The following is a 22,963-nucleotide window of genomic DNA, read 5'->3' on the forward strand; positions in this document are numbered from 1 at the left end:
TGTTCTCACCTCCGAAAGCCCCCCATCCCTGAAGTTCCTGGTCAGCCCCAGCTCCGCCCCCGGAGGCCCTAATCCAAGATCTGCTGCCTCCAGCAGCCCCTCCCCACCCCAGCCCCCTCAGACTCCTCCACTCCCCACGCCCGATATACCCTGGAGCAGAATCAAATAACCATCCAGACAAGCATCATGAGTCGGCATCATCGTTATTATTACTTCTGTCAATAAGATTCAGCAGCGTCATTATTTCCACTTCAAAACCCTTTTAATGAGACACAACGGTTTCCAGCATTGAAAAGATTTTACATTCTTGGGGGAGAGGCCACAATTCTCTCCCCCAAAATATCCACTTTGATTCTGGGGGATCCTGGGGGGAGCCTGGGATGGAGGGGAGGAGGTGACAGCCCAGCGCTCTGGCTTCATCACGACTCAGAATCTTCCAACCATTAGAAGAAAAAAAACCCCAGAGCCCTCCCCGAATCTCCCACCCGCATCAGGAATAGACAGCTACAGAATTCTACAAAAATATAAAAGCTTAATCTGTAGACCCAGGTGACAAAGCTCTGGGAATTTTGTAGTTTTGCTTTATATATATATATATATATATATATAAAAAGGCAGCTCTCTCTCCCCACCCAAGGAGGCCAGAGGAAAAAGAGTTCCAGGCTATTGCACACCCCAAGAGGATAAAACCAGGTGTTTGCTTCAAGGAGTGGTATCATTTCTGTCCAAAAGAGCAGTTAGAGAAACTTTCACCAGCTTAGAGAACTGGGGGTTGGACAAAGCCTGCAGGTCCATCCACCCAGCAGCCTGGCACCCTCAGCCCCCAGGTTCAGATGAGGGCTAGGAGTGAGGGCTGCCGAGATGCCTTCGAGGTTTCAAGAGTCCTGGGTTTTGAAGGCGCTGAGGGTGAGGGGGTGGGGATGTTCAAGGGAGTGGGAGTGGGGTGGATGTTTCGGGCTGGCTGGCTATGGACAGGCTGGCTGAGCCAGGTTGGTGCCCATGGCACCGCCTCTTGGCACCAGGGTTTCAGATAAGAGCATATTTGGTAGCACCCGAAAGGAGGATCTGGGCCATGCCACTAGTCCCTCCTCTTCTCCCCATCCTCCTCTCCTGCCCGCGGGTGGCTGCCTTCACCCCCTCCCTCCGCCGCTGGCTCCCACTGGGCAGGCAGCAGCAGACCGTGTAAACACCTTGATGGGGCTCATTCATTACCCCCCAAGGGGCCAACTCCCCACCCACCCAGCAGCCTGGCAGCTGACCCTACCAACTTCACTGGGAGGTCGCCTCTGGACCCTGGGCCCTGGCCCCCTAGATCTCGGGAGGGAGCGGCCTGCTATATTTGTACAGCTTCATCCCCTTGCCAGACCTGATGGGGCAGTGACCGCAGTGCCGGTCAGTGGGCCCCCCAAGGCGGGAAGGCTGAAGCCCAGACCGCTCAGGTCACCTGGGCTGGAGCCTGGGGAAGGAAAACCCAGAAGCGCTGGTCTCTCCCCCAACAACCCAGAAATCCCCATTGCAGCAGCCGAGGCCGCCTCCCCCAGCCTCAGTCGGCCCCATTAACCAAAACAGCTTCATTACGCCAATTTCCAGCTTTCAATGTGCAGCTGATAGCTGTCAGCAGAAATAAGAGTTAATCTGGAATTACTCACATTCACAGAGCTGCCTGGCCAAGAGGAAGCGATAAAGCTTTGATAGAAGCAGGAATAGAGCCTGGTGGCCCAGTCTTCTGCCAAGGGAGGGGCGTCTCTCCTCCTCCCTTGCCCCTAGGAGGTGAGGCTGCAGGGGTCAGCCCTCCAGGGAGAGGCGTTTAGTTCTCTCTCTCTCAGACACACACACACACACACACACACACACACATACACGTGCACACACACACCTCATACACACAGAGGCATCCGGGACCCCTTCCCTCCCGCCCACCCCCATCTCCAGGACTCTCTCCAGTGCCCTCTGGAAATGCCTAACTGTCCCTTCCGCTTTTACTCTGGACTGTGATTAACTTTTTATTTTGGAAAATTACTTTATTATATAGATATAGATATGTATGTATGTATATATAAAAAGGTTCCATTTCATTTGTAAAATCTTATTTTTTTTTCTCTTTTTCTCTTTTTTTTTTTCCTACAGAAAATGATGATGAGGTTAAAGGAGAAAATAAGTTACATTACAGTTTCCGAAATGGTTCTCGCTCTCCACTGAAGAAGGGTCACCGTCAGGGCCGTAATGCACTCGCGGTCCCAGCTTGTGCTTTGCAAGAAGAGGGAATATAACTAGACTGGTTATTTTAGGTTAAAATAGCCAAGAGACAGACGCCTTCGCCTCAAAAATATTCTGAGACACATAAAAGTAGAAGGAAACAAGTCTCTTCAGTCACAAAATGTCGTACATCCCGCATATACTAGATTCAATTAATTTAATAAAATAGAATATACATAGAGATTCTGCACAAACGTATTGCTTTCTCCCAACAGCTCCTAGTGTCGGGAAGCTCAGCTACACTGGGCCTCTCTCTTTCTGCCTGGAGCCGGGGTGGCCGGGGCTGCTGCTTTGAACTCTGGAAATTCTGCTTGCCAATGCCCAGAGCCACTGAGGCGGCGAGGAGCGCCCCCTTGGTGTCCAGATGGAACTTTTTTCAGGAACATAGCCCAGGAGGAGGAGCTAGGATTTGGCACCCAGTGGAGAAAGGTGAGTGGGAGAGTGGGACAGGGCTCAGGGGTCCAGGTCTGCCGGGTCAGAGGATAAACCGGAGAGGCTCAGCACGTCTTTCTTTGTGGGGGGCGAGGCAGCCATGCTGTCAGGGGGGCCAGAGGCCGAGGGATCCTTGGAGTCGCTGGACGGAGCCCTCCTCCGGAGGCAGACGCCAGGGCTGGGTGGGGGCCGAGGGCCCTGGCTCTCCGGGGGGTCTATGGAGATACTGGGCGGGCTGAGTTTTTTCTTGGGCCGGCTCCCAGGCCCCCCAAGAGGCTGGCCCCCGAGGGTAGAGGGGCTGGGGCCCAGGTGGGGTTGGGAGCCGCTGTCCAGGCAGCTGACTGCGATGGAGTGCCTCCTCTGTTCGTCCAGCCAGGACGCAGGCCGGCGCCGGCAGCTCTGGGCCTCGACGCTGTGGCACTTCTTCAGGTCCCGCGGGGACGGGGGCTCTTCCTGGCTGCCGACAGGCAGGAGGTCTCCTGAAACCCAGCTCAGCTCCGTGTCCAGCTCTAAGCTGCTTCTGGTCTCTGATGGGCCCGTGCCCCACGTGGGCTCTGGGCCTGAGCAGGGGGCTGGCAGGGGCATGTGCTTCGAGATCTTGCTCTGGTTGCGGGAATGCTGCTGCACCTGGGTGCTCAAGCGGCCCCAGAAGGAGGAGGCCCGGGCCAGAGGCGGAGAAGGCCCACTCACCTCTGACAGCAGGTCCTCCCGGCTGCCCAGGCCCTGAACGTCCAGGGAATCAGTCCTTATTGCTGCCTGTGTGGGGTAGAAGAGGGCTCAGCCCAGGGGCTTCCTCTCCCCTCAGAACGGTCCCACCTGTGAAGCCAGATAGCCCCTTCTTCCCTCTCCATGGAGCTGTAGGACCACCCTAAGCAGGGGTACCAGTATTTGCTCTTGTTGGGAGATGAGAGCCATGTGCAGTCTGACCTCTATTGTCCACCATGCCTTCCCCCCGCTCCCCTAAGCCTGCAGGAATCGCTCTCTACAGCTCCCAACCCCTGGGACACAAGAAAGCACTGGGCCAGCTCTGCTCCACAGCTGGCTCCGTCATGCCTCCTAGCCTCCACATAGGCTATTTCTTTGGCCTTAAATACCCTTCCCGAGTGGCAAGCACCCCTCGACTTTATGGACTCAGGTCCTCTATGACATAGTGCCTGACCATCGCCACCCCCAAGTAAAACTGGCTCCTTCCCCCTCTTTGCTCCCTGCTGCCCCGTGCACATGAGCTTCCCAGCAGCTGTGACCTGTCGCTGCAATGATCTGACAGGTGTATGTCTCCACTATTAGATCATGAGCCCCAGAGGGAGGGGCTGTCTCATTTGTCCGTGTCCCTGGGGCCTGGCACACAGAGGCTGCTCAGTGAATATTTGCAGAATGGACGAAGACTGTGCCTGCTCCCTGAAATATGTGGGATTGAGCGGATTCTCCCGTGGCCATGCTCACACATAAGGGCACCCACAGCATGGCTGTGGCCTTGTCACAGGGGGGCAGACAAGCCTCACTAGGCTACATGAGCCTCTGTTCTGTGCCCCTGGAGTGTGGGCTCTGAAAGGTCGCCCTGGGGCTTGGCCAAAGGTGGAGATACCTAAAACATGCCTCATGCCCCTTAACTAGGTCTAGAAGCACAGAGAATAGGGAGGCAGCCCTGGGCCGGGGAAAGGGGGTCCAGAGACCTGGGTTCTACCCCCAACTTGACATGTGTCCCTCGCAACCATGCCCCCCTCTGGCCTCCAGGCCTCCTCAGTGAAACAAGGGCACAGACCTCTTCTGCTTTGCCCAGTATCGTGGCCCTGGTACCTTGAACTCAGTCTGGCACATCATCAGCACACAATAAATGTTTGCCAGGAGAATGAAAGTGGCAACCCCAGTCATCACCAACAGCCTAGGATTCCAGGAGAGAGGCCAGCCCCCAGCCCCATGCCCACCTCTCCACACCTGCTCACCTGGCGTCGGAGTGGCCTCTGAGCCAAAGGTGAGCGGCCCGGCGGGGGCAGTTTAGGGATGGTGCCCCAGGTGGGAGTGCTGTGGGGCTGGAGCAGATGGGGTGCATCTTTGGGAAGCTGCAGGATGTAGCTGGTGTCTGCTGGCTGGGAGTGAACGGACAGGATGGAGCCTGTGGGGGGGGGAGTGGGGGGCGAGAAGAGAGAAGAGCTTGAGTCCCCTCCCTTCCACTCTCCCTCCCCCATCAGGGCCTCCATCCTCACCACATCACCCTCACCCTGCATTGAAAGCCACCCTCCTCAGTCTGGGGGCTCCTCAGAGGTAGGAGAGACCTCTTTTGCTGTCTCAGCCCCCCATTCCTGGGTGAGGACAAGGCTTAGGCAAGGATGGGGTCTCCTGTGTGAGCCGAGCCCGCCTGCCCCCAGCCCTGGTACCTGACTGAGCTTTGGGGAGCCCCCAGCCCCCATGTCCCAGGGACCCCTCGGCAGTGCTCCCATCCCGGCACATGTAGCTGTCATTGGGCAGAGAGTGCGTTCGGCTGACCCCAGACTTCCGCACAGTCAGCAGGTCTGGTCCCATCGAGAGGGGCACCTCCTCAGGGTGAGGCTCCATCTGCAAAAGGAACAGGGCAGGGAGGTGGGAGGAAGAGGGGTGGTCCGGATTGGGTAGCTGAGGCAGAGCTGGACAACAGAAACCAGAAGTCCCCCCAACCCGGGACCCTGGCCACCATCCCCTCCCTGGGCAAGGTGGGATAGGATGAGTGGTCGGGAAGAAGGGGCAGACACATGGATGAGCCCTCCACACTCAGGGAGGAAGCGGATGGGAGGAGACCCTGCCCCCAGAAAATGATCCATACTGCATCAGCTTGGAGCCTCCCAATGGGGATGGTGGAGGGGTGAGGCGGTGTCCAAAGGAGGGAGAGCAGCCCCCAGCCCTGCAGGTGGTTCAAGAGCTCATTCTCAAGGCCCCGTTGAGAGCCTCTGAAGCAGCACAGTGCAAGATTAAAAGCCAACAGCAGACCCCCGAGTCCCTGTGCTGGGGCTGTGGGGGTTGGGGAGTGGCAGAGACCCCCCCCCCCAGGGAGCAGGAGACTTGGTAGCCCAGACTGCCTGCAGAGCAGAGGCTGGTTCACCACCCAGTTCTTTAAGGCAGCCCCAGCACCCAGCACTGGGCATGGCTGGGGTACTGTGAGTTGAATGACAGATTAACACTGGGGGATGTCCCAGCTGGCTCACCCACCTGTCCCCCCCCTTATAATTACACAATGACACTGGTAGGTGGCAGGTGGGGGGCAAGGCCTGGGTACTATGGACTCAGGGTCCTCCCTTAGTGGACAGACTGAGGGTGGGAGTGGGTTTTTTGAATCTATTTTAAAGAAAGGCAATAATCAGCCTTTGACCCCAGCCGGAGGGAGATAAGGTTTGCTCCCAAGAGATTCCTCCATCACCCTGTCCGTTCTTAGTTCTCAGAGAGGCTGTAGGATTCCTGTCCCCACGAGGGCCCAGCCAGTTAGGCAGCCCCAGCAGGCCTGAGCACGGCTGTGTTGGAAGACAGTCTGGATCCTTTGCTGCCCCTCTCAGCCCCAGGCTCCATATCTGCCAGCCACCCCAAGACCCCTAGGGCTCCCCAGCCCGTGGTCAAGGCCCGCCCCAGCAGAGCCCTGCTGTGAGGAGGGGGCCTCTGTCCCTTCTTAAGTCTCTAGAGGAGGGGGAAGGCAGGGAGAAGGGGGCTGCTCATAGTCAGAAGGGGACAGGGAGCCGGCCAAGGGTTGGAGAAGCTGTCAAAACATGAAGAAGCCCCCCCAGGACGCAGGGACATACAGGGACAGTGACGAAAGAGACAGCACGGCCCCCCAGGTGGAGAAGGGCATGGTAGTGGCAGCAGAGATGTGGCTCTCACCCACTACGTGGTGGCAAATGGCTCATGTTAGGGGGTGGGGAGGAGGGGTGCAGGGTGGGGGAGGGCTGGCTTGCACAGGGCTCCACATACAGAGACTGACTCTGCATACAGGCAGGCCCTTTGGCCAGCTGCCTGATGCCACCTCTGTTTTGGGCTGTGTCACTCCTGGGTGTCTGGATTAAACCTTTCACGACTGCCACCCTTGGGCCCTTCTGGGAGGCCCCAGTGTAATCTTATCTGATTTCTTTGTCCACAGCGGGGACCTGAAAGACCTAGCAAAGCCTGGGGCACTAAGTGCCTGCTCCTTGTGTCTCTGGGTGGAGCCTGGTGTCACAGTGAGAGAAGGGGAGGAATGTGGAGCCCGGCAGCCAGCCCAGCCCCTGGGGAGGCCGGGGGAGCAGTGAGGGGCTGTGTGTATGTACATTGCTCTCCGGGGCACTAAGTAAGAGTGTGTGAGTGTCATCAGGCAAAGAGTCATCCGTCAGAGCTAGAGAGCAGGACGGTTCAGACACAATCTCTGACGTCAGAGACAGAGCCTCCATCTCAGCTAGAGGGATCTAGACAGGGAGAGAGACGATCAGGCATAAGAAACCAGGACAGCGCACGTTCCCGCGTGTGCACGCACACACATGCACAGGCACACACATGCGCGCGCACACACAGAGCCCCCCCTACCCCTTTTCACAAAGCACAGGGGAAAAAGGCCTCCCTTCCCTCTCCCCACCCCTTCCCCACGTAAACTGACAGCACCTTCCCTCTCTCCACCTCAGACCTCCCCATCCCCACCCCGCTCTGATCAGAGAGGCTGAGGCAGGCACGAAAGAGCCAGCGCAAACACTGACAAAGCAGGAGACACAGAAACAGATTCTAAAGATACCCCAGGACCCCGAACAGCCCCCTCCCACACTACCACCACCCAGGGAGGGAGCAGGGAGTAGGGAGGGCTTTTGACTCCCATAAAGATGATATCAGGAAAAAAAAAAAAGGAAGAAAGGCCAGCAAAGCGCCTCTCTGCTCTCGGCACAGACAGAGCAGCGTGGGGGGTGCTGAGGACAAAGCCGCCAATCTGACGGCTGTTTTCTGCCTATTCTCTCCGCTTCTAAAAGCTTGGCAGGACTTGGCCTGTCCCCAGATTCTGGCTTCTCCCCTCCTGGGCCCTCCTCCGCCTGCCGGCAGCGCCCGCCCTCTCCTGCTTGGGTTCTGGAGATGCTCTCCTCCCGCCGGCCTGCACGCGGGTGGGCCGCCTCACCATCTGGCTGGCTCACTTGGGATCTGCAGGGGGGCTTCAGCGCCTCCAGGACCCTGGGGGGGAGTGGGGCCACCATCCCAGATGATCTGGCTGTCATGGTCACCTTCTCATCATATCTTTTCTCCCAGCACCTTTTCCCAGGATCCTCCTTCAGGATGGGAGGCCTCTGGAAGGGACTAGCTCTCACATTGATCATTCTAGGCCATTGCCAGGTTCAGGTCCCTATAGCCTATCTGAGACTGAATCCCAACCAGAGGTCAGGAACCCTAGAGGCAAGGTCCCTTCCCATGTAAGGGTCACTGTCCATTTCTTTGGATCAGGCTACAGGTGTCCCTGGCACTGGGAACCTGCCTGCCCCCCCTTCCACGTGCAGAACACTAGGCTTTTCTAGTTACAGCTGACACCTGTCTCCTTGCCTCTCCTCCACATCCACTGGGGGCTCTCCTGCAGCCCCTGACCTAGGAGGAGGGACAGTGGGGTGCTCTGCAAGGGGAGGGGGTCAAAGGTAGCCAGACAGGTAGCAAAGGATAAAGAGGAGGGCAGGAGGACCCCAGAAAGCAGAAGATCCACGTTTAGATGGGACTGGAGGGGAAACATGTGGTGCTGTGGGAAGGGGCTGGGCTTGGGGAGGAAGCCAAGTCCTATTTCACACCGAGGTCCCCAGAATCCACTCCCACCTGGAGCCTTCCATTCCCTCTTGGGACCAGGTCAGAACTCCCTGGCTACTGACAGTACTCATCATGCCCAGTGGGTTCCATGACTTAAAAAGCCACCAAACAGAGGACTGGGGGTGGGTGCTGAATACAGAGAAGCAGACAGTGGCCTAAGACATGTCCCTCAGTGGGTCCCCTGGCCACCTGCACTATCCCCAGAGACCCTTCTCCCCTGGATCCAGCATCTTGCTTCCTCCACCCCTAAGGTGCCACTGCCAACTTGTCTTCTGCTCCATCCACCTCTTCTCTTCCAGCTTCTTTCTTACAAATGCCCTCTCCAAACCCCTCCTCTATCCATCCTTCTCCCTCAGAAGTGCAGTCTCAGCATCCCTACCTTATGTGTTCCAGAGGTTGATCTCAGCCTGAAGAACCCCTGGCTGCCTCCTGCCAAGCCCAAAGCTCAACTGAGGCCCTGAGGCTGCTCTTTTTCCAGATACCCAGTGGGCAGGAAATGCCCCCACCTCCCCAGAAGCATGGCACAGCATGGCACAGCCCGGCACGGTCAGAGGAGGGGGCACAGCACGGGGTCACGGTAACCTGTGGGTCGGAGCCGCCCAGGCTGCGGGCGGGAGGGAAGGCAGAGGGCTGGCCCCCGGGGCCTGCCAGCTCGTCCATCAGCTTCAGCTCCCCGTCCAGGGAGCCCTGGATCAGCAGGGATATGGTGTCAAACAGCTGTCTGTCCTGAGGAGGACCAGCCCGTGAGGGGAGCCGGAGAGTCGGGGGAGCCGGGGTCAGAGGGCAGTGATGGGAAGTGTTGTGGCAGGAGATTGACAAGAGACACAGAGGGAGAAAGAGGTCACACATACACACACAAACACACACATAGACACACATACACACAGCACCAAAGAGACAGAGAAAGAGGAAGAGATGGGGAAGGTGGCGGAGAGGAAGGTGTGGGAGGAGGAAGGAGAGATGGGAGATGGAAGATGAGCCGAACCCACAAGGAGATGGAGAAGGAAAGAAGATCAGGGGAAAGGATTGAGAGATGGACTCAGGCAGGTTGAAGGGTGGGAAGGAAAGAGGTTTGGCAATTGGGCAAGGGGAAGAAAGAAACGGGAAAGAAACAGAAAACTTAGCCTTGAACCTAAGAGCCAGGAAGGGCGGCCAGGCCGGGCTGGAGGTACAAGGGATGGATGAGCCAGCACACGTGCCGGTGGCTTGTGGGGTGGCCCTGTGCAGCGAGTATGGGCAGTCCCTCTGGGGATGGTCAGGGGACTGCTGGCCCCTCCACATCCAGGCAGGAGGGGCAGAAGGATCCAGGAGGAGCCTTTGGATCTGCTGTGCTGCCCATTCCCTGTACATCACCCACCCACTGAGCCACTGGCCACCGGGCCCACCCGTCCCATCCCTATACCCCCTCGCGGCAGGGCTGGGTGTGTGCTCACCGTGGAGTGCTCCAGGGAGAAGTGGGAGGCTGCTCCGGTGTGGGCCGTGGCGTGGGGGGCCCCAGATTTGGGGCTGTTGGGGCTATCAGGGCCCCCAGGCCAGAAGAAGGGGCTGCCCAGTGGCGAGTGAGGCTGCGGGCTAAGCGTCTTCATCTCCAGCTCCAGCTCGGCCTCCAGCTCGGCCTCCTCCTTGGCCTCCTTGTTGCTCTCCTCCAGATGCTTCATCAGTACGGCGATCACCACATTGACCAGCACAAACTGGGCAGTCAGCACGAAGGATACGAAGTAGATGGGGGAGATGACAGTGTTGTAGCAGGTGGACTCCTGGTCGCAGTCCCGGAGGGTATCCTGGGGGAGGCGGGTTAGAGGGGTGAGGCCAGGAGGACAGCAGATGGAGCCGTCATGGGAAATCGGGTCACCGGTGTCATGGAGCATGGAAGGAGGAGAAGGAAGGGCAGGAGGAGGGAGTCCTGGGGGCAGAGGAGCATTAGACACTGTCTTGGGAAGTGTGAGTCAGAACACGTCCCTGGGAGAGGGAGTTCCAGAGTGTTCCAGAATGGGGGATAGAAGGTCACATGCTCTTATTCATGTCCAATTCATCTTGTCAAGGAATCTTGGCTCAAGAAGTGGGGCTGTCTCCTTGGGGCCTGAGCCAGCCCTGGGAGGGACCCCACTGCGGTGGGCTCTCACCTTCATAATGCCGTTCCAGTTGTCACCTGTGGAGACTCGGAAGAGGGTCAGGAAGGCCATGCCAAAGTTCCGAAAGGTGGCATGCCGGCCCAGGCCCTCGCAGGGGTGCGTCTCATCACACTCTGGAGGAGGGAAGGGGAGAGAGGCCTGCGTTAGCCCAGGAGCCCCTGGGTCTCCAGCCCTGGCTCCTCCGCCCTCCCCACCCCAACTTACCCAGGTCTCCAAAGAGCTCCACGCCCAGAGCTGCAAAGATGAAAAACAACAACATGAAGAGAAGTCCCAGGTTCCCCACCTGGAAAAGAGGAGAAGAAATGGAAAAGGTGCCGCTGGATCTCCCAGCCAGCTTCCCTGAGCGGCCCATCCCTTTGGTGAGCACCTCCCTCCCCCAGAGGACACCTCCCACCTGCCTCCACCTCCCAGCTACCTGGGGCAGGGCCTGCATCACCGTGTCCAGCAGCGCCCGCATGCCCACAGCCATCTTCAGCAGCTTTAGCACTGCAGAACAGGACAAAGTCATGAGCTGGCCTGTCTGGGCCCCAGGTCACACATCTGGTGGAGCTGGGGCTGGGTCCAGGGCTGGGGCTGGTGGGATGGCCTACCCCGGCCAGCCAGGCTGCCGTGGTTCCACCCTCACCCTCAGCCCAGCCCCCAGCCTTCCCCTTTGGCAGAGGCAGAGGCTGGGAGAATGACCCATGGGAACCCACACCCATCCAGTCCCTGTGCAGCCACAGAGCTGACCCACGGGCCGGTCACCCTGGGAGGGTGGGTGTGGTGGGCAGGCAGCCAGGCACCGACCTCGGGCGATGCGCAGCACTCTCATGATGCGGATGATAGTGGGGTTGATGGGCAGCGAGGCATTAACCTCGATCTCCTCCAGTGTGATGCCCATGATGGACAGCAGCACAATGGCCAGGTCCAGCTGGTTCCACCTGGAAAGCCCAGGACACAGCTTCCTGAGTCGGGGGAGGCGCACTGCGGGGGAGGGGACAGTGTGGCAACACAAGTGGCTACAGAAAGGAGGGTGGAGGTCAGCTGGTCCAGCCTCCCCATCCTGCAGAGAAGGTGTGGCTTGTCTACAGTCACACAGCCATTAGTGGCACAGGTAGGGCTAGGACTTTAGCTTGAGGGCCTCTGCTTTTCATTTTTATTCATTCGCTTTTTTATTTAACACGTACATGGTATTTGCTGTGTGCCAAGCACTGTTTCAAGGGCTTTATGAATAGGAACTCATAATCTTCACAACTCTGTGATGTGGACACTGTTATTATCTCCCATTTTACAGATGAGGAAACAGAGGCACAGAGAGATTAAATAACTTACCCAAGGTCACCAGCTTCTAAGAGGTGGAGCCAGGATTTGAATCTGGTCCAGGCAGTCTGGCTCCAGGCTCTGCGCTCTTAAGCCCCAGTCTAGGCCACATTGATTTCCAGCTGCCAATGTCCCCCAGGTCCTGTCTTGTTAGGGTCCCTCTCTTCCCTCCTATCTCCCAGGCCCTGGATGCCCCCCGCCCCACCCCACCATCAGCCCTGGGTGGGTCCTAGAGTGGAGGCTGAACCTCAAGAGTCAAGAAAGGTCTTCAGGCACCAGATCCTTCCCTGGGAGACACGCCCGTTCCCCACTACCCCACACCCCTCCCTCTCTGTTACCTGTCCTGGAAGAACCGACGGAAGCCAAAGGCCACAAGTTTGAAAACGGACTCCAAGACGAAGATGACAGTGAAGATGTAGTTGCAGATCTTCAGAGCCTCGTCTAGGATCTGGCAGGGATGGGGGCAAGACGCAGGGTTTCCTAAGGCCAGGGCCATGCCTGCCCCTCCCCCTCCATCATGCCTCCCAGACCTGGGGACAGGGTGAGTCTGAGGGGACCCTTCTTCTCTGTTCCTGCCATGACGGCTGACCACTGGCAATCACGGCAGGATAGAGTAGGATCCTCATTCACATTTGTGCTAAAGGATCTCTCTCCTTGAGGGATGGTGAGGAGACCACAGGAGAATATGCTGGAAGGCACGGAATGCTAGAACCTGGAAGGGGCCTTGTGCATTACCAATTCAACATCCTCATTTTACAGATGGGGAAACTGAGGCCTGGAGGGCAGCCGACAGAGGCTGATTTGAAAAGTGGCAAGATCATGGGTGAGTTTTGGAGCTGGACACTGACTAGAATCTAAACTCCAGAAGGTCAGGCGCTGGTCTGCCTTCTTTACCCTCAAAGGTCCAGAGCCCAGTACACTCAATAAATATTTGCTGGGTGAGGAAATCAGGTCCTCCTCTTCCTAGCAGTGTGACCTTGATCTAGTCAACTAACCTCTCTGAGCCTCAGTGTCCTCATCTGTAACACCAAGATGATAGCCACCTCCGAGGGTCACTGCAAGGGGCATAAGAGGAACCCCTCAGAGTGCCCAGCACTTGCCTGAGGGCCCTGCCTCGGGCTGGGTGAGCCTCACCCCTGCAGCCCTACAGCTGGAGGCAGGGCCTGGATGGCTGGTCACTCGCTCCTACCTGAGGTTGCTGGTAGTGCTCCATGGCCATGGTGACCACGTTCAGCCCAATGACACCCGTGATGAAGAGATCCAGGTAGTGGCTGGTACACAGGTGGTGGACCAGGAGCCGGAAGCGGGAGTAGTCTGAGTAGTAGGGTTTGCACTGGGCTTCTGTGGGGCAGGGAGGAGAGCAGAGCAGCCATCGGGCCCCCGTCCCCTGTGCCCCCTCCACCCACAATCCCTCACAGCCGCCAGCCTCTATGCCAGAGCTGAAACATTCCAGTGTCATCAGCATCCTTGCCCTCCACACATTGCCCTTTTCCGGGGGTGGGGGCAGCTCTCTTGGCATCTCTCCACCAAGCATCCGTTCTGCTGGCTTGGTGCAGAAGGGGTCAGGACATGCAGAGCTCCCTACCCACATTAGACACCAGGTGAGCCCCCACCCCGAGGCAGCCTCCAGAATCCACCAGCCCCTCATAACGCCCTCGAAGCAGTGTTCTGCAGCGAGGCCAGATCAATAAGATGAAAAACAACCGGTCTTATTGGGCTCAGAGGAAGCCCATCAACGGAGAGGCGAAGGCTCTTGCTCTTCCACCAAGCTCGGCCCCTCGAGGGGAGCAGAGGAGATTACACAGAGCTGGGATTTGGAGATAAAACCGGAGATTGGAAATTGGACATCTTCTTGGCTGGCTGCACTGACCCACACAGAGGGCCTCTGTGGGGGCAGGGCCTGGGCCTCCTGCACCTTCATGCGGGGGAGGGCAGAGGGGAGGCCACAGGGCTCTGGCACATCCCAGACTCATCTGGGAGGGCCCACCGGAAGGACTCACCCAGTTTCTAATGAGGCAATGCCCAGCCTGCTCCTGGGTGTCAGGGCAGCATTAGACTGCAGGCTGGGCTGGAAGCACTGTCTGAGATCTGTCAGAGGCATAATATTTCTCTTATAATTAGTGAACCACTTAGTTATAAAAATCATGGTGCCAGAAGGTTGGCCTGCTAAGCAGGCAGAATGAATCTGGGGGCAGGAGGTTGCAGGGGGCCCTTCCTCCAGGTGCTGAGGAAAGGCCAGGCCAAGTTGGGGATCCATGTCACCTGGAGGCAGTTAACAGATTGGTCTCCACAAAGCCACAAAGAAAGAAGAGGCTCCCCAGAGGGAGGCTTGGGGCAGCCCCAGGTCCCAGACAGCCCTTCCTCCTCAGGAAGTCTAGGGCAGAAGCCAGCCAGCAAGGGCTGCAGCCTCTGAGGCCTGTGCCAGGGGTGGCTGGCTCAGGGGCGGCAGGAAGCTCTGAGCCCAGGCCAGCTCAGATACAATTGTCCTTTCCCATGCAGAGGACTATTTAACAGAGAAGTAAACTGAGGCAGGGAGCGGCCTGGGGTGGGCCCCCACCAAAGGCCGAAGGAAGAAGAGCGCCCAAGAGCTGCATGTTCAGCCTCGCCAGATGCCACTCTCCAGCGTCGGCCTTGAGGTGTGGATAACCAAGAGGCAGAAAGTCAGGAAGGTTCTGGTGCACCATAGGGTGCGTTAGGCCATCTTTTTGTTTTCAGAGATGAGCCAGCCAACTGTGGCTTTGTTTGCTTAGGTGGCTCTCCTGACCCCCAAGAGTGTAGGGGTGGAGAGACCGGGACAGGGGACCACAAGAGGCTGCGGGTCATCCACACGGCAATCGTGGAGGGTGGAGCGGGCAGCGGGCCTCTTGCTTCCTTCCTTCAGTACCCACGAGAACCAGGGGGCGCTAGTCGCCCTGCGTTGCCTTAGCAGCCGGAACTCTTTCTCTGCATTAATCTCCACAAGTGCCGAGAGCACCCGATCCCATTATGCTAAAATATGAATGGAGAATTAACTAAAATGTTTGAATACAATTAGGTTAGAAAAAGTGGCTCCTTATTAGCCCCATTATTAGCTGGGACAATGCAGAGGAGAGGTTGGGAGAGTCCCCCCTCTCCCCTGTCACCCCCGTCTGACTGTGTAGGCAGCCCCAGGCCAAATGGAGCCATGGTCACCACCTCTGCCTTGGGCCTTGCTCCAAGAGTCCGAGGGGTGGTGGGCTGGGATACAGCCAGGGACCCTCCTCCAAGCGGCCCAGAGGGAAGGTGGAGGCAGGACGACTGAGGTAGGGCATCTGCTCATAGCCACTGGTCCTAGGCCCCTGAGGTCTGTACAAATGCCCCTCTACCTCCGGCCCCACCCAGAGCAGCAGGTGCTGAGGCTGCCAGAAATCCCCCATCAGAGCACAGGTCCAGAGTACCAGGGCCAGTCTGATCAGCATCTCCTCCACCAACTCTTTGCTTGTACAGACAAGAAGGCTCAGCAAAAAGCCAGTCGTCCACACATTGCCAGTGAGGCAGTGACCCAGCCAGGACCCAAACTCCCAGCCTGAGTCCCTCGCCAGCTGCCAGGTGGGTTTAGACACAAGGCCTTGGGTTTTGGCCCAGACAGTGCCCTCGGAGAGTTTGCCCAAAGGCCCTCGCTGTTGGGCTCTGGATGATGCCACGCCCCTGCTGCTCCCCGGACCTCAGTTCTACAGGCAAGACCTGGGCTCAGAGAAGAAACAGAGACCCGCTGGCAGGAGCCTCGGCCGGTGTGCTGCTCTGAGAGCTCCTGACCGGCAGTCACCGGCATGTTGGCAGCCCTGGCCCCATCTCCCTCCCCCCAGTATGAGCTGCCTCAGCCAGAGAAAATACCAGTCAGACAATGGGGAGAAGGGCACCCCCAGGACTACCCAGCCCCCAGTCAGGGGCAGGAGCAGAGGAGAGGTGCAGGGTGGGGTGTGAGGCTGTGAGTGGGAGCAGCAGGCACGGAGTGTTAGTAGGGGTCACTGGAAGCCCAAGGCACAGCCAGGGCAGAGGGTTTGCAAAGGAGAGTGGCAGGGAGTAGGTGGAAGGCAGGGACACAGGCCCCCAGGGCAGAGGCCACAACCTCGGCTGCCGTGGCCAGGCCTGCTCACTGGTCCCGGTGGAAGGAGAGAGGGCGAGTGGAGGTGGGTGCCACAGGTGGCTGTGGGAGCGGAGCTGGTGCTGGAGGCCGAGCGGTCACTTGGGGCTGATCCGATTGCCCGGCACTTGGAAGCTGGGCTGGACCCAGGTGTCTGGTCAGGCCCATTCCCTGGGTAATCAAAGACTCTTCCCTTCTGCCTTTCCCTGGGGTCTGGCTGCCTCCAGGGAGCAGCACAGGGTGGGAGTGGTACTAGCAGCGAGGTGTGGTGCCCGTGTTTGATCCCAGGAGCCCCAGACCAGGGGGTGTGACTTCGCCCCATCACACTGCTAGATAGACCAATGCACCAGCATCGCCATCCCCTGGGAGCTGATTGGAAATGCAGATGCTCAGGTCCCACCCCAGACCACTCCAGGAGGATTTCTAGTGTGGGGCTCGGGAATCTGTGTTCTAATATGTTCTCCAGCTAATTTTTACGTACACCGAAGTTTGAAAGGCTCTGGTATAGACCACGCAGAAGACCAGGTCTGGGAAAGAGGGATATGGGATGATCTGAGCCCCTGTTTGGGGTCTCCGGGTCCTCATTACCAGCTGGAAAGGTAAGACACTATCATAGTCAGTGTACACACCTGCATGTGCTGACATGAGCATGGCAGAATGTCCCCAGAATGGGGGTGCAGTGTGAGAGTAACAGGAGTGTGTATCATTGAGTGGGTGTTAGGAGGAGTTCTTGGGGGCTGTGAGAGTCTGCATGTGTTAATTCTTGGTGGAGCAGCCTCTGTGGGCCAGCCCTACACTAGGGGGATGTTTTAGGGTGAGTATGTGCGTGTGGACCAGGTGAACCCACAGGGAAAGCTGAAGGCCACTCTCCCACCCTCCCCACATCCCCTAACACATCAGGAATTCGCAATACGGCCTGACGCAGAGCTGTGGGACCCAGGCAGTCCAGACACAAACCACTGGAGACTCCTGAGCCCCCAGAGAGACGGTCAAACCAGTCAATGCCAAACATCACAGCTCAGCACCATGGGGACAGGAGACATCAATCCACCCAGGGCCTCAGGGATGACCTCCCAAGTGGTGGCTCAGGGGGTCCCCCTGGAGTGGGTCCCTGAGTCCCCATAGATCAGAGAGCCTGACACCCACAGGGCGGCATCTGCCAGAGTGGCTTCTGGGGAGTGCGAGATAGCAGCGAGAGGGACAGCTCGGTGGTTCCCAGCCTGAAGTCCCTAGCCCTCAGCAGTCTGACCAGGCAGCCACATGGGGGTCCTTCCGTTCTTTTCAATATTTCTAAAAGCTTAAAAGAAATCATACATATGCCTGTGTTAAGACTCCACAGGTGAATTTAATGGCACAATGGTCTGTCTTGGCCATTATTCAGTGTGAAACCTTCTGCAGCTCAGAAGCTCTGATTAGCAATTAGATGGGCCTTTGATTAGTAAAACCGGTGAAACAAAGTCATTAGTGAAGTGCTCTTAACTTCAAACACAGTCTTTTAGAATGTAGAGTCTGTTGGAGGAGATGATAAGGGGGATCCTTGGGGATGAACAGGTTGAGAACCACCGGGTGGAGACATCAGAAGTGTGATGAGGCTCCACAGCCCTGTCACAGATTCTCGGGACCTCTGAACCTCCGGCTGGGGTCTGGGGGCCATGTTGTGGGAAGCAGGGGCCCGAGGACCAGGGAGGGCAGGCAGGATCACGAAGGTCTTCCCAGAGACACTGCTCTCAAAGAAAAGGACCCAACTCACTGCCAAATCTTGGGTTTTGGGGAGAAGCTTGTGGCTAACTCAGGCCTTTGATTCCCAATTCTGGCTGTTTGTAGCGATGACGTGGCCACTGCGATTACTTGACTATTAATGAGTCTGTTCAATTATTCATTGTTACATTTTTAAAACAAATCCTTCCCCTCTCTGCTCCTCTCATCCTGCTTGTTTGGATCAAAGTCTCCCCTTCAGACAAAAGGAGACGGGAGAGATTTGCAGCTCTAATAACCGAATGGTGTGACCCGGGAGGAGGAACAGGAGAGGGAAGAGGCAGCAGGGGCTGGGAGCTCAGGCCTTGGCAGCCTTGGAAGAAAAGGTGGGTCATCCAAGACGTGTCAGAGGGAGCGGTGTGCGGAGGCCCTCTCCTCCGGTCCAGGTAGCACAGGCCTATGGGATGACACAGAGCCCAGCTCCCCAGGGACCCTCAGCCCCTGGCCCCAGGAGGATAGAATCAATGAGCCATGGAGAAGGAGCAAAGAGGATGTCCCCGCACGCATCGCATGGCACGCATGAGGCAGGCAGGCCTGGGGGCAGGCAGGGCCTGACCGCCCCGCGGCCACGCCCAGGAACCCACAACCCCAGACGCAGTACCTGGCGCCGCGCTGGCTGAGCTGCCGGAAGCAATTACATCGTCCAGCATTAGATCTAAAAGAACGAAACACGACATTGGTCACTAGCCAGACCAGGTGGGCTGGGCAGGGCCCCCTCAGCAGCTCGCTCCCCCTTGGCTCTGACCCTCACTCTGCCTGCGAATGGGGTGTGCTGAGCAGGGGTGGCTGGTCCCGAGTGTCCAGCCCCAAACTCGGGGCACAGAGCGCTTGAGGAAATGAGCAATTCAGCCAGTTTGTCAGGGTCACAGGGGCAGGGAGTCAGAGGCATGGGGAGGGGCAGGCAGCCTGTCATCAGAACAGATGTCCACTCCTACCCACGCCGCGGCCTCAAGTGCACCTGAGATGGCTACAGACCCCAGAAGGGGAGCCAGCTGGTCAGGCAGGACCACAAGTGCCTCCTGCCAAAAGAATTCCATCTGCAGAAGCCCTGCTGAAGGCAGACTGCAAGGAGGGGCGGCGAATGGAGCAGGGGTAGGAGCATGGCTGCTGGGGGTGGTGCGCCTGCTCAGCTTCAGACATCCACAGGGAGAGCCGAGATGGGACCCCTTCCTCAGAGCTCAGCAGGAGGCCCGGGGCGCAGGTGCTGAGGATGTGGGACGTGGAGAAATCCACCCCACTGCTGCGCAGAGGCCAGTATCTCTCCACCTTCTACCTCGAGCAGCCCCCACCTCTCACAGGGGGCATCCGCTCTGTCCCATCCTCACCCACTCCCACACTCTCCCACACTCCCTCCCCTCACTCCAGGTGCCCCTCACGGGTAGCAGGAAACAGAGCGGGGGGAGGGGGGGGGCAGAGGGGAGGGAGGGGCCCCAGAGCCCCTAAGCCATTTGGTAGTACTCACATTTCAACAAACCAAAGGGAAAACTCAGAGCACTGTGCACATCTTATCAGCGGTTTGTGAAAGGGTGGAGAGGAAGGGAAACCCACAGACCAAACAGAGACAGACACACAAAAGCTCAGAGAAACCCACACAAAGACACTTGGAGAGACGTGGGCAGTGACTGAGAGTCACAGAGATGATCAAGCACCAGACAGACAGGTGGGAACCCTGAAGACAGGGAGACAGGTGCAGACACACCTGGAGACACACTGAGAAACAAGAGGCTCCCGTGCCTGTCACTTCCCTTGCATCCTTCCTGGAATCTGTGTGTCTTTTCACCTAGTCTCGGCCCACCCATGGCGTAACACCGTGAGGAGGGATGGGATGGGGCCTCACCCAGCCAATGTCAAGAGATGTTGGCGATCACAGGTGAGGGGCTGAAGGGTCTAAGGCCAGAGAGTCCTGAGCTTAGAGTTCCTGTGACCTCAGACCTTCCCTGAGCCACAGGGGGATTTTTATTTTTTTACAGCTTGGAAAAGAAAATGACAGGAAGCCAGAGAGTTTTGCTGGAGATAGGGAGGGAAGGTCGGTCTGGGGTTCTCTCACGATGCTGTCCGTTTGCAGCTTCTGCCGAGGCCTTGCTCAGCAGCTACAGACACTAGGCAGGCACAGGTTCAAGATGCTTGCTCGCCAACCCTGGGGCGGGCAAGGCTGGCACCTGAGCCAATCCCTGGGTCACTGGGCACCGGCACAGGGCAACGTAGCATGATTCTCATCCACTGAGGCTCCAGTGAGAGTTGAGCTGGGAGAGGCCATGTATCAACTTCCACCTGGCCTCATCTGGGGAGTATGATGCCGAGACCTGGGGAGCCCCGTAGGGCGGAGGGAGCGCCCCCTCCCCCACGGGGCTACACTGGTCTGCTCCATGCGGGCTCTAAAGGCTGACATGCTCTTGGGGGCAAGGAGGTGAGGAGGGGGGTGGGAGCATCTTCTCCCCACCCCCAACCCCAGCCCCTGGCCCCTCTGGTCTCAAGGCCAAGGTCAAGCATGGCTCAGAGAGATGTGGAAAGACTACCGACCAGCCATCTGCTTCTCCTTACTCCTTCTCTTTTTCTCCAGTCTCCGTAGACGCTTCTCCTCCCGCCGCCGGGCCTCCTCCTCCTCTTGGTGCTGCCGACACTTGTGGAAGTTCTCCACCACCACGCCCACAAACATGTTCAGGACAAAGAAGGCCACAATGAGCAGGAACGAGATGAAGTACAGCAGCATCCAGGGGTTGTGGTTCATGATGGGCTGGTGGGGAGCAGGAAGGACAGGGGGAGGTGTCAGCCCAAGGGTGACTGTCTCACGTGCTGCCCCACAGCCTGGGTTCCCTAAGACAGGGCCTGCAAACCTAATTAGCTACAGGGACCAGGCAAGTGATGTAAATGAGTGATGTGGGCTTGGTGGCAGGCAGTAGGGAGGAGTGGGGACAGCGGCAAAGTGGAGAGTAGACGTTTTATCCAAAAGAGGCAGCTGCTTCTTTGTTCCAGCTGACTCCTGCTCTGAGGGAATGCAAGCCTAGTGTTCCCAGGACTTTGGACTTCTCCTGGGCAGGCCCAAATCTGGATTTTCACGTGAAATTTGCCAATTTTTAAATGTTCACCACTAATTCAAGACAATTGAAACACGCTGTGAGCCAATAAAACACGCCCAGATTTGGCCCTCGGGCTACCAGTTACAGCCTCCACTGTAAGAGGTGATGCCTCTTTGATGGCACTTTGCCAGCCTGCCTTGCTTACTTTCTGTCCAGTGCCTGCACCCATCATGCCCAGAGTAGGCCCACGCCAAGCAACCGGAGCCCAAAGACGGATCCTGCCCACCTCGGCCCTACCTGCTGGTCCACGCCCACGGCATCCAGCCCGTCGTACATGATGTCCACCCAGCCATCCTTGGAGGCCAGCACGAACAGGGACATCAGAGCCTGGAGGGATGGTGGGAGATGGGAGACCATCTGAAACCTAAGATGTGCAGCCAAACCACTTACCACCTGCCCCCAAAGCACCTCCTGGCAGCAGCCCAGGGGAGTTAGGCTGGAATCACACTCCAGGCCCCAGGAGAGCTCTGTGTCCCAGGCCTCCATGGCTGGTATGAAACCAGAGGAGCCATGGGAGGTGATCAGACCCTCTGACCTCAGCCAGATACAGCAAGGGACCCTAGAGCCCTGGAAATCCAGAAACGCAAACCTGGGTGGGTCTGAGAAACAAACCAGCAAAACTGAGGGAGCTATTTCATTTTCTACATTTCTCTGTTTATGTGGATGTGAAGTAAGAAAAGGAGTCATCTTGACAACATGCCTGCCCCTGGACCACGCTAAGCAAATATACGCATCGTCTCACTGCAACCTTACTACCACCCTCCAAGGAGACACCATTATGACCAGTCACCAGCTGATGAACCCGAGGCCCTGGCCAGTCATCTGTGCTGCACGCATCGTTAAGCATGGACTTGTGCCCTCTCCAGCCTCCACCACCACTCCCACCCCCACCTCGGAGCCTGGCACTCACCTGGCCCAGGTTGTCAAAGTTGTATTTGTGCCGGACCCACCGGTAACTGGCCTCGGCACAGTCAGACTTGTTGGTGATGTTCCTGGTGTCCTCGCCCTGGCACACGAAGAACTTCCCTTTGAAGAGCTGGCCACACACACGCGGAGACAGAGAGAAGTGAGCTGTGACTACAGGAAGCCCAGACCTCCCCAGCCCCTGTGCCCCCACACCAGCCCTGGGGCCTCAGAGATCCAGGCCCGCCCCGGGTGAGGGTGAGGCGCTCAGCCCTAGGATCAGTCAAGTCAGGGAACCTCCCCTGCAGGCACCCCCTCCTCTGTGCTCCTTGGAGCAGAGGCCCTAGAGAGGGGAGGAAAGGTCGTGGGGCGGCCACTGGGAAAGAGTGGATGAGGGGGAACAGTCATTCATTTTCTACAAAGGTGAGGCCAATGGTTCTCCAAGTGGGGTCCCTGGACCAGCAGCATCAGCATCATCTGGGAACATGCTAGAAATGCAAATTCTCAGGCCCACCCCAACCCACTGAATCAGACACTCTGGGAGAGGGGCTGAGGGATCTGGTTTAATGGTGGGGGTGGGCTAGGTATTATCGACCCCACTTAACAGATGAGGAAAACTGAGGCTCAGAGAAGTAAATTCACTCACTAAGGTCATATAATCAGTAGGTGGCAGAAAAGGGGCTTGAACTCAGGTCTTTCTGACTGGAAAGCTCCCCCCTATTCCAGAACAGACCAGGCTATGACTGTGGGGAAGGGATCTGAGGGACGGGAGGAACAGCGGGCCTGAGCAAGCCGCTCAGGACAGACCTGAATCTGCTGGAAGAGCCCAGGGCCGGGATCAGCGATGGTTCCCTCTACTGGCCCAAGCAGGCTAGGAAGGAGGGAGGGGGAAGGGGGACGGGCGTGCAGAGGGCACCACACGGCCTTGGCAAATGTGCCCCAGCCTGGTCTCTGGGGCTAGAGAATTCTAGGAAACCTGAGAACAGCCCCCTCCCCAGGGCAGAGTGGATACCTCAGGAACCCGAAGGCAGGGAGGGGGAGGGGGTAACCACTCAGGAGCTCCCCGCTGCCCCAACAGCCAGCTCTCTACCCTGCAGCTGACACATCTGGAGCTGGGGGGCTCTGCGTGGAGGCACTCCCCGGCTCCCAGAGGTGCTTGCCGAATTCTGCAGGCAGCTCCCGCTCTTTTCCCTCCAAAGCCAAGTTCCCTCCCTGGGCCAGAGGCCAAGTTTCCCCAGCAGCCCCCACTT

The 22,963-nt window shown here is 57.8% G+C and overlaps 1 protein-coding gene across 4 annotated transcripts in view; it reads right to left on the minus strand.

Annotated features, from left to right (window-relative positions):
* Positions 1–2,147: 2,147 nt before the first annotated feature.
* Positions 2,148–22,963, minus strand: part of CACNA1G (calcium voltage-gated channel subunit alpha1 G) — a 63,325-nt gene continuing 42,509 nt past the window's right edge. For 2 of the 4 annotated variants that reach the window (XM_014790824.2, XM_004434706.3), the window contains exons 22-35: positions 21,721–21,846; positions 21,048–21,137; positions 20,275–20,467; positions 18,335–18,388; positions 13,066–13,217; positions 12,215–12,324; positions 11,364–11,497; positions 10,993–11,063; positions 10,782–10,860; positions 10,569–10,690; positions 9,879–10,226; positions 5,064–5,241; positions 4,632–4,801; positions 2,149–3,444 (exon numbers count right to left, since the gene is read on the minus strand). In XM_014790824.2, the coding sequence (XP_014646310.1) occupies positions 2,710–3,444; positions 4,632–4,801; positions 5,064–5,241; positions 9,879–10,226; positions 10,569–10,690; positions 10,782–10,860; positions 10,993–11,063; positions 11,364–11,497; positions 12,215–12,324; positions 13,066–13,217; positions 18,335–18,388; positions 20,275–20,467; positions 21,048–21,137; positions 21,721–21,846 (2,562 nt within the window). In that variant the 3' untranslated portion in view covers positions 2,149–2,709. Of the gene's footprint in view, positions 3,445–4,631; positions 4,802–5,063; positions 5,242–6,950; positions 7,086–9,027; positions 9,172–9,878; positions 10,227–10,568; positions 10,691–10,781; positions 10,861–10,992; positions 11,064–11,363; positions 11,498–12,214; positions 12,325–13,065; positions 13,218–18,334; positions 18,389–20,274; positions 20,468–21,047; positions 21,138–21,720; positions 21,847–22,963 lie in introns of all 4 variants that reach the window. The other 2 variants (XM_087440986.1, XM_004434712.3) reach the window with 2 other exon arrangements.

This window comes from Ceratotherium simum, chromosome 16 (genome assembly GCF_057802395.1).
Source record: "Ceratotherium simum simum isolate JZ-2026a chromosome 16, ASM5780239v1, whole genome shotgun sequence".
NCBI classification, from domain to species: Eukaryota; Metazoa; Chordata; class Mammalia; order Perissodactyla; family Rhinocerotidae; genus Ceratotherium; species Ceratotherium simum.